The 11,159-nt window shown below is 30.5% G+C and overlaps 1 protein-coding gene across 1 annotated transcript; it reads right to left on the minus strand.

Moving 5' to 3' along the window:
* Window positions 1–799: 799 nt before the first annotated feature.
* On the minus strand, window positions 800–2,813 carry LOC114164281 (protein RGF1 INDUCIBLE TRANSCRIPTION FACTOR 1-like). The gene is made up of 4 exons (XM_028048887.2): window positions 2,704–2,813; window positions 2,388–2,633; window positions 1,707–1,847; window positions 800–1,413 (listed from the first exon to the last, which is right to left on the minus strand). Exons 1-4 carry the CDS (start codon window positions 2,710–2,712, stop codon window positions 1,087–1,089), a joined length of 723 nt encoding a protein of 240 aa, XP_027904688.1. The 5' UTR covers window positions 2,713–2,813; the 3' UTR covers window positions 800–1,086.
* Between the last annotated feature and the right edge of the window lie 8,346 nt (window positions 2,814–11,159).

Genomic DNA, 11,159 nt, shown 5'->3' on the forward strand with positions numbered 1-11,159 from the left:
TTATGTGGGGTTGAGTTGGGGTTAAAGTTCACTTCTAACATGGTATCAGAGTCATGTTAAAACTTATTATAACAAATTTTCTTGAACATTCTATTTTGCCTAATACCAGCCAATAATGGACTATACACCTACAAATTGATTTTGTGGGATTGAATTGGACTTAAACACCGGTTGTAACAATTATCCATGCTCGGCATAATGACTAGTTACAAATTACAATAATTAGTGAAAAGTATGATTCTGCACCGTCATTGTGAATCAGTAGCAATAAAAAAGGTTTCTTTAAACAAAATAATGAAATTAGGAAGCGACCTTATGATGACACTTCTCAAAAGAAACACTTCTATGATTAAAGTTGTTTGTATCTTGGATAACACTTCGCCAAAAAAAGCATATTATCTTTTATTCTTAAAAGTATTTGTTAGCATCTTAAGTAAGAAAGCCATTTTTTTCTCGTAAAAAACCTAACATGCAATTAACGATGCTAACTTTCCTATAATTACTTTTACTTTGGTAAACTCAATTCAGGTAAAGTAGCGTAATTTAATTAATATCCCAAACACAAATCACTCATGTCATGACAGATTATTAATTTATCATGTGATAATTAATGCTAAGCTATTAATTATTAAATAAGTAGCACGCATGGTATACAATTTTAAACGCTTATCACTTAATGCCACACTTCGTAATAGGCTTAAACCCTAGCTATAGGAGAAACATTTATTTTATTTATTTTTTTCATCTTTTTAAAATGAATTAAAGATATTGAGTATATATACTAATGGGTACACAAAACTTGGAACGAAAAATATTTAAAAAACAATAATAATGCAGAGTATTAAAATGAATCAATGTAGAGATACCTTGGTTGGAATGGGCATCCACGTGATACCACCGAACAATGCTCCGACCAAGTAATAATTAATTAAAACTAAAGACTTCAATTTCGAGAGTGAAAGAGAGGATTTTGAATATCCCACTTCAGTCAAAATATCCTATTATTAATAATTAAAAATTTTAGAAATATGTTTTTTTTGTTCTTTCTTGTGTTACCCTAGTTAGGGTTTATGTGTATTGATGATGCTAACACAAAGGAGATCTATGAGGAATGCCTTTTCTTCTACTGATGCTAGTGGCCATGTCTTCATGGGAAACCTTGTTGGTCATTGATCTTGCACACACATTCCACCCACTACGCTTCTTCCTTACGATCTCTGTGCAAGCCATGCTCATGTTTTCTGAGCCTGAAGATGAACTCATTGGGTCCTCACAATCAACAATGGTTGAACGAGTCATTTCATCATCACCCATCATCTCTTGTGGGATCAGAAAATCAGAGCTTAATTGCAATGATTTGCATGTCCTCAAATAGGAAGAGAGGTCCTTGTAGTGTTTCAGCACAAAATCCACCTATACATATAAATACATATATCAATCTAAATATAAAGTGAAAATTGAAAATTAGGCATGAATTCACCTTATGTTATTAGATGCACAAAGAGAGAGAGAAAATGGAAAACATAACAGTGTAATGTAATAGATGATAGATGATATGATGTGAAAAGACATATATAAAGAAAATTAGTTGTGTGTGTAAATGAAATGTCAAAAGAATAAACATTACTCTCTAACTTAGTTGAATTTTGCAGAAATTGTTGTTCAGTGAAGCATAAAGGGTGGAACATGCATGTATGTGTATGTACCTTGCATCCCAGAGAGCAATGGATAAAAGGTTCTTGGAGACTTCTATCACAGGAAGTGCAGTAGTTTCCTGAACCCTTGAATTGCCGGTTTTGTGGTCTCTTCTTGATGAACACCACCTTAGCACTATTTATGGTATAAGCCTATAAAAATTAAGAGTTTTTGAATTATCAAAGTATATATCATTGCTGAGTTACACAGTTCGTAAAGTTTTACAAAATTATAGGAAGAACTAATTAATCAAAACTCATCTAATACCACTTAATTAACATACGACAGCGACGGATCTAAAATACTAAATCAGTGTGTGGTAAGTAAAATAAAGTGGTGTATTTATACACTCTCAATTATATACAAGTCTATTATTAAACCGCACTCAGTGAGGCGCTCTTAGCGAGTCGAGTTGTTTGGGAAGAGACCGATAGTGAACAAGTACCACGAGTCAGAAATGAAAGAGACTTTAAAAGGAGAATCAAAAAATGTTTGAAATTGTCAGAAGGAAAACAGATGAGAGCCAACAATGTGTCTCGATTGAATGTGAAAGGGTAAAAACTGAGTTTAAATATATAAGATTAAGGAGAAAAATAAATATTTTTCATATACTTAGTAATAATTTTAAGAAAATCAGGAGTATAATTACGACTCTCGTGTACACGTAGGTCTGCTACTGCGTATAGATGTACCTGGACGTTGGAGCAATCTATGAGTTTGTGAAGATCTTCCAATCTGACAACATCATGATATACATAACGGCGAACCTGCAGAAGGCTATGGAAGCGATGGGAGGGTAAGCAGTGGGGACAAATACTGGTGCAACAATCTAAGCAGCATATGTTCTTCTCATTCTTTTTGGCATTCTCATGATAAGAGCACCCCACAAAGAACTTTTGTGCATACAGAGCTTCCAACCATGCAGGTTTAAGGTTTCCCTGCATCAAGACAAACCTTGTAAGTAATTTGAATTTGCATAGACATAGGAGAAAACAGGGGAATTCAAACCATGATCATATGTGGAAAAACAAGCCTCTTTCAATGTTCTGCTTGTGCTGTGAGAGTGAGAGAGAGAGAGAGAGAGAAGAGGATGGGAATGAGAGTATTTATGGAGAATCACAAGATAAGAAAAGGACATATATTTATTCTTCTTTGAATAGGTAGACACCATTTTGTCCATAGGGAAAGTTATTAGAAAAATGATTTTTTAATAATTAGACTATGACAATTTTCTCTTTCAATTTAAAATCGTATTTTTTATTTTTTTATTTTTTATATTTCAAAATCACTTAAACAATATCACGTCGTCATAAGAAAAAATTATAAAATTTTAATCTTCAAAATATCATCGTCTAAAATTATTATACCACACATTGAAAAAGGCAAAATGATAAAGAAAGAAGGGAAAATATGAGAGAGGAACGTGCGCGGTGTTTCCGTGTCTCCCATTTATCCTTGGCTTATGAGCTCTTTTGTTAAACAATGTTTCAAGCAGCTGCACTTGCAACATTTTTAATGGATCAAATTGGTGTTCTAAAGAAAAAGGAGAGACATTTTTTGTTTGAAAAAAAAAAAAGCAATAGTAAAACGATAGCAAATTAAAAAAGTTGGTAACCCCTTTTTACTGTATTTTTTATCATTTGTTAAAAATTGTATAACTTTTTGAGTCCTATTTTACGTTTAATATTTGACTAACACTTAAAAAGGATTTTTTTTTCTTAAATAACCGATGAATCTTAAAAAAAGGTGTCAAGTTTATTATTTTATAAGAAGGTTAAGATGACACTCCTTATATAAAATAAAAATAACTGTTAAAAACTCAATTATATTAAAGAGTACTTTAAGAGTACTTTCAATGCTCTTCATAAGTTAATCATAATTTAAAGTCAAAATATCACATGAATTACATTGTGTTACACATTTAAAGTAGGTTTTACTTATTAAAGTTAAATACAATCTCTTATTAATTATTATGAGATCCTGCCATGTTAGATACTATGAAAATGTGAAATCGGTGCTACTTTAAATCTTTGTCAAACATTCCTGCGCTGCCACAAACTTGTGAAAGGAGGGAGGCTGTTCAATATTTGCTCAATATTAAAGTCGCCATTAAGCTCTTAAAATAATCATTTCCCAATTTATGTATTTATTTAAATTTTTAACCTCTTGATTCCTTGTTATTTTTCGACCAAGATTCAATAGCTATAATTCTTTTGAAATTGTGAAAAGGGTTAGATATATACGACAATCAAATATATAACTTAAGACCTCAATTAGTGAGTCCTTGCTATTAGGGTTTTGTTTTGTTTTATTTTCTTTTATTAAGGAATGTTAATTGTCACTGTCCATGTACAAAAACTAACTAGTTTTTGCACCCATAGTGTTACATCTCCCGTTAACAACAAATGATTGTGCAAGTTTTCTTACCAAAAAATGTGTGCTTAACAACATTTTTTTTTCCTTAAAAAAAACTATTAATTCGTTAACCGATCCATAATAAATAATTGTATAATTATTTAGGTGTTTGCAGAAGAAACATTTTAAGAGATGCTGAGAAAGCATAAAAATCTTGGGAGTTCTCTATTTCTTAAACCACCTTGAGTAATTAAGATACATTTTCTTGTACGATGAATTGAAATGATCATTGAAAATAATACACTAATTTTGATATGAAAATAAGGTACATTTTGTCATCATTTACCAATTTTCGAAATATTTGTGTTAATGGATTATGTTACCGAACCTCAATTAGTGAACTAAGACTCCTATTGTTATGATTCCGCAATGAGCGTTCATGCACCTTTATAGCCACTGATTTGGAATAAAAAGACATAAAATTGAAGAATCGACTGTCATAAGTCAGATAAATATTCTAACTTCATGAAATGGTCTTAGGATGGTGCGTGTCTTCTTTAATTCATATACATACTTAAACAAATTAGAATGTCACGTGATTCATTACCAATTCTTTTTAGCAGTGGAGCCCAAATATTAACACCAGAAATGGTCATTTCCCAACTAAGCTTCTCAATAATTCACGACCAAGGATCAACTAAAGTCGGTAACCAGAATAATAAGATGATTTAGTGATCGAATTGAATGAAAAGAAATAAAGTTCATGGATTTGATAGGGCTAACAATATAGAGAAAATATTAATTTAGTAGAAAGAGCAACAAAGTTGTGAGTTCAACTCCCTCGACTAACAATTAATATTTATCGGTGAAAAAAAAAAAACCAAAGTTGGTAACTATCCTCGATGACTATAATGTTTAATCAAGGATTTGATGATATATATATATGATTTTACAGACGTAATTCTTTCGAATCTCTTATTTAAATTTTATACAAAATTTACTATTTTTTTTTTGAAAGAAAGTAGAAAAACATGAAGACTTCAATCCATACAAAAGAACTAGAAAAAGGTTGAGATAATTTTTCAAGATCACTGAACAAACCTTTCTGTCTTGAACAAATTTGACCTAGATAGCCAACTTTTCAAATATTACTTATTCAAGCGCTTTTACTAAGCAAAATCATGATCAACAAAAGTTGTTCTTAAAACCTGAAATTTTGTTTAGGATATAAATTTAAAAATAAATAAATAAATAAATTTATAAATAAGGTATAATAGTTCATTCTGTATTTAATTAGAAATTTTGTCTCTATTATAAATTTTACTATAAGACTATGATCCCTGAAGTTATTTGCTTTTTAATAACATGCATATTATTTCTTTTAGGAGGTGTAACTAGTAAATATAGATAGGTCAAAGAGATTAATGATTATTGCAAGTCTATTTCTTTACAGCTGTATTTAATCATTTTCTTTCGTTCTTTAGTGTTTGATTAAGGGGAGATACATTTTCCCTAGAAAATTTCTTCTAAAACTCACCGTTTGCTTGAAACAAATTTATTTTGGTATGGCATTTTTTTTCTACTTCGGAAAAAAATTGAGATGTCACAATACACTAATTCATTGTTTAGAACTCTCTCAGCTTGTACTTATGTTATCCTTGTTCATTTAATTTTGGATTTTATATTTCTCGTGAGAATATACTAATCTCTCTATTGTTGGAATTATAGGTAACAAAACTCTAGTGTTTACTTTTTTGTTTTTACCGAAAAAGGTATATATATATATATATATATATATATATATATATATATATATATATATTTATAAAGAATCACTGACATACTCCTACTCTTATACATACGAATATACAAAAAGCGATATAGTTTTAAATTTATTTTAAGTTTCACATATCCAATTAAAAGTTTGATTTTATTGTTTCCTTTTGACACTTTTCTTGGTAAAATTCACCTCATTTATTGCAAGTTTTCTTTCGGGAAAAAATAAATTTCAACTTTCCATTTTATTAGTTTGTCAATGAGTAAACAGTAATAAAGGAAGAAAATTCCCTTTTGTGGACCAAGATGTTATTTCAGTCTTACTTTTCACCGTAAAATCTTGGGTGCTTTCCGATTACTACAAATTAATGAAGCGGCTTGAAAATTCAAAATAGGAAAATAGATGAGATTTAATTTTGTGTTAAGACGAAGTAATTTAGAAGAATAATTCATTTATTAAAATTTTTTACATTAAAATAATTAATTTAAATAAAATAATTACATTGAAATTCAAATTTAAAAAAAAAATTAAAAGTATTTCAAATTAATAAACTTCAAAAGATTAAATAAATGTAGTTATAAAGTTAGGAATTAATAGTATGTTTGATTTTACGTCGGATGGATATAATTGATTTTGGTGTATATGAAATCACTAAAATCATATTGATAGATTGTTTGATTCGTTTTCCAAAACCAATTTTTAGTTAAAAATTTTAAGTCCAAGTAGAAGTCTCTGTAAGGCCCACTTTTCATTCTGGCTCTTTTTTTTAGAGTTGTCCTTAACTATTGGGTCTTAGGGCTGGTCCAAAAGGGAAAACAGACCTAATCCGCCCCAAACCCTAACCTATGCTCACTTTTCATAAAAACAGAAACCACACCTCCCAGAGCTGTTGCTGCCGTTCTCTGCTAGGGTTCCAAAGTTCCCTCAGATTCACGTTTGGCTTGACCTTGGTTCTGCTCACTTTGCGAGTCTGGTTCTAGAGCTGATGTGCTCTTTGGTTCAACGTCGAAGTCCCATACAAACCCATTTTCAGGTAGGGAAGCTATGACTTACTCCTATATTCCATTTTTTTCCATGTTGTTTGGCTGTTATATTCGAAGTTATGTGGTTGATGTGATGATATGTTATATGAGGGTGTTGTTTTGGACTGGTGTGGGTGGCTGTTGCAGGAAAACAGTGGCGAGACCTGATAATCTCGTCCAAGCGAGCCAGTCTCGCCTAGGCGAGATGGACAAGGACTCGCCCAGACCTTTTGTACGCGAGAGGTCGCTCAGGCGACCAGCTCAATTTTTGAGTGAGCAAACGTCTCGCCCAAGCGAAGGGGGCTCGCCTGAGCCAGAGCCTCTCGCCTGAGTGAGACCCTTCAGCCTGAGCGAGGGGCTGGGCGAGGCAGTGTGATTGTGTGGTTGTTTCTGAAATCCTGAAATGGTTTATGCTTGCTTGTATGTTGATTATTGTGTTAAATGCATGAGACGAATGAATATGCATGAGTGATGTGATTCATGAATGGTAAATGATGGCTTTGGGCGTGAACCTTCGCATGTGAAATGAATGAGGTGGTTGGTATTAAATTGACACGACATTGGCATGAGATGAGATTCCACTATGTTGGATGAGAATGATGAGCTAGTGTGGATTCACTGGAAAAATGAAAGAGATGGTTTATGAGGAACTAGTATGTGATATGTATGTATAAATTTGTATGATGGATCTGTCTGGATTGGTTGAGCATGTTTAGTCTGTGTCAGTGCGTAATTCCTTTGAGTCTCTAGGTGAGACTTTCAGGGTCGCGTTTCAGTGGTCGAGACGTAATTCCATGGCCCTTGTTAGTGGGTGTCCATGGTGGTGCCCCATCTGTATAACTAGGTAAGGATTCAAAGTAAGGTTGCATCCTGACACTCTAAGGAATCAGTTAGTCTCACCTAGAGCGGACTGACTCTTGTGGTGAGAGTAGCAGGAGGTCTGAAATTCATTAAGGGCTAACCATGTGGTGAGGGAAATTGATTCATTGTAACACTTGTAACACATAGCTTGGGGGTGAGCAGAGGTATCCACCACAAGTGCAAGCATCTGCTGAATCCGACCAGGTTATATGTATCCGTATGAGTCGAGTCGTGTCTTAGTGTATTGCCTGAGAAGTCATAACATGCTTGGTTGATATGTGTATATGGTATGGTGAATATATATTTGATCGTATGGATGAAAACTTTTATGCTCTAGCTTACCCTACTTTTATTGTTATGTGTTCTGTTGTGTGGTACTCTCTTTTGCGATGATCATCAACTTGTTGGTGTGAGCAGATGCGAGGAACACCCGTGAACAATAGGAAGGTGATGGTTCCGCCGCATAGTCTGCGTGGACTGGACTTTAGTTTCTTTGTGGGCTTTTCTTTAGGGCTATGGGCCATGTACTTGTTTGTCCTCAGATTTATATACATTTTGTAAACTTGTTATCCTGTTTTTCGTTGGCATCGTGGTGTGCCTAGTTTTGTAGGGGTGGTGTTAAGAACCTTAGGACTACGCTGTTGTATTATTCCTATGTAACGTTTCTTTTAATTACGCTTTTTAATTAAATGGGACGTTACCGTCTCTGTCAACCATAATTAATTTATTCACGTCAATTAAAATTTATTTTTTAGAAAAAATTAAGGAATAAAACATTTTTTTTATGGGTAACACTTGAACTATTAGAAAATATATAGATATTATTTCAAAAGTCTGAAATTTTGCAGGTTTTTAGGGTAACAAAGAAGACAAAAGAAAAAGGCAAATGAAGGTAGATTTGTCCAAGCTTTTCAATCTTCCATTCTCTCTCACTGAACCCCATCAAGCTGTTCGAAACCAAATTATTTGGCCACATTAGTATAATGGTGCAAAAACTGTGTTTGGTGGTGTATGGTGTGCATGTGGAGGCAGAAGAGTAAGTGCAAGATGACCTAAACTCAGCAGCAAAAATCTGAAACAAGACACCTACGTAAGACCAAATGCCCTGTTTTGGGGGAATCAATCAGTAATCATCACTGAGCAGTGTGTACTTTTTTAATATATGCATTATGTGGATTTCTAACAAACACTTCACAGACAGAGACAACACATTTAGCACTACATAATGCCAAATTCATTGTTTAAGGGCCTAATTTAGTGCAAATTTTGAGGACCTTAATTACTCTTTCTGTCTCTACTCTCTCTTACCAACACCTTTTCTTGGTCTTTTAAACACAACACTACTTAGGTATAGCTTTTGAAAAATCCCTTCCCCGTGACCACAAAATTTTACAAAATGTTATGCCTCATTTAATTTCTTCGCCAAATTCAGCTATCTATCTACTTGTAGGTTCTTATCTACGTTTTAATAAGCAATATACGAATACGACGAAATTTTTGAAACTGGATTTGACCGATTAACTTAGCTAATGAATTGTTTTTGAAACTCGGAACGACCATTAACTTAGATTTATCTTCTTTTAGATTCATAGGGTATCTTCAATAATCACACATTTAAAAATCAGAATTGATGGGTCTTTCAATTAGTTTATTAAAGACACATAATATAATATTAATGAAATTTGAACCAAACTTTTATAAAAAAATAATATTTTTTCTAACTCAAAACAATGAAATTATAAGTTTTTCTCTCTATAAAATTCTTAAATTTCTCATTTTTACCCATGATATAAACTTCTACTTAAATTTTCAACTAGAATCAAAGACAATTAAAATACATAATTTTAATGGAATAATTTTTTAAGATAAAACTTTGACGGTCAAACTGTAAGGTAAGCGACACTTAAGATTTTTAATTCAGAATTATTTGAGATAAAAAAAAAACATGTATATTAGATACACGTATTAATTATGATATCTTAAACTTTTAAATTACTTCATCTTAAAACTTGACGGTTTAATATATCTTTAGGAGTACTTAGATTATCTCTCATTAAAAAAAAATTGATATCTATTTAATAAGATGAAAAATAGTAATTTTAAAAGGTTTTGAACGATGAAAGTAAAAGAAAACGTCTGGAGACCGACATCGAAATACAACCTTTCTGTTATAACCGAAAGTGGATTTAAATGTTTTAAAAAATATCACCTTCTAGTCTTGATCTCAAATCATTATTCAAATGTTACATTAGTTATTAAAATGTGTAGAACCTTATATAAACGCATAATAATTTAACAATTAATCTACATTATTATATAAAAGAAATGTCCATTCAATGATTTTCTTAATGTTATATTTTAATTAGACAAATTTTCCTTTTAATCAATAAAAAATAATTCATTTATTTGATAAAATAGGTAAATGAATATTATTTTTTCTACTTCAAAATAATTAGATAATTTTTTTAAATAATTAATTACATATTTTTAAATCATATAAAATAATATAAAAAATTTATATTATTTTAAAATTATATAATTTTAATATAAGAAAAAAATGTCACCTCAAGTATTCAAAAACATGTAGAAAATGAATCAAAATGGCCAAACTTTCTTCATGCTATATGTTTATAATTAAAAGAATAATGTCTTTTTTCTTTTACAGTAAAAAATTATTCAAATTAAAATTAAAATTAAAAGGTGGAGTAGTATAAGGATAACAAATAAATTTGTCTTTATCGATATTATCCAAATTCGTCCTCGTTTTGATGGAGAATCCTGACATTGAATGGGTATGAATTTGAGACATCCCGTTTAACTTATTAAAATATTCATAGTCAATTAAGTAACTATATATATATATATATATATATATATATATATATATATATATTACTACATTCTTTCTTTTATTTTTTTTATCATAAAATTCATTTGCATATCCAACATATCCAACATGTATAAAGTTCAAAAAATACAAGATATATGTTAAAATTTTATTATTATTAGTTTAATCTTTGTTTGATTTTGATTTAGTGTTGTATTATAACTTTTATTAATGTATTAAAAAGATATTTATCAGAATTTAAAAAATTGAAGCAAAAAAACATTCAAAATATATTTTAATTTGAATATTTGTTTACCTTTTATATATATATTTTTAAATACTTTTAAATTTTTGTCAGTTAGGTTTTATTAATGTTTGCAAATTTTATAAATGTTTGGGTTTTCATGAAATTTATTTGGTATTTTAATTTAAAATATATATATATATATATATAATTATAATTTCTTTCTGAATATTTGATATCAAATAAACAACTCTTCTCTTAATATTAAATATTTGACAATATTATATTTTCTTTATAATAATTTTTTATTATTTTACAAAAATTAATTAATTAATATTGAAACAGTAAGGAGATGGATACAAGATATACCCATTATCC

Source organism: Vigna unguiculata, chromosome 9, assembly GCF_037176805.1.
Source record: "Vigna unguiculata cultivar grain cowpea cultivar isolate G323 ecotype 2 chromosome 9, ASM3717680v1, whole genome shotgun sequence".
In the NCBI taxonomy this organism is placed as follows: domain Eukaryota; kingdom Viridiplantae; phylum Streptophyta; class Magnoliopsida; order Fabales; family Fabaceae; genus Vigna; species Vigna unguiculata.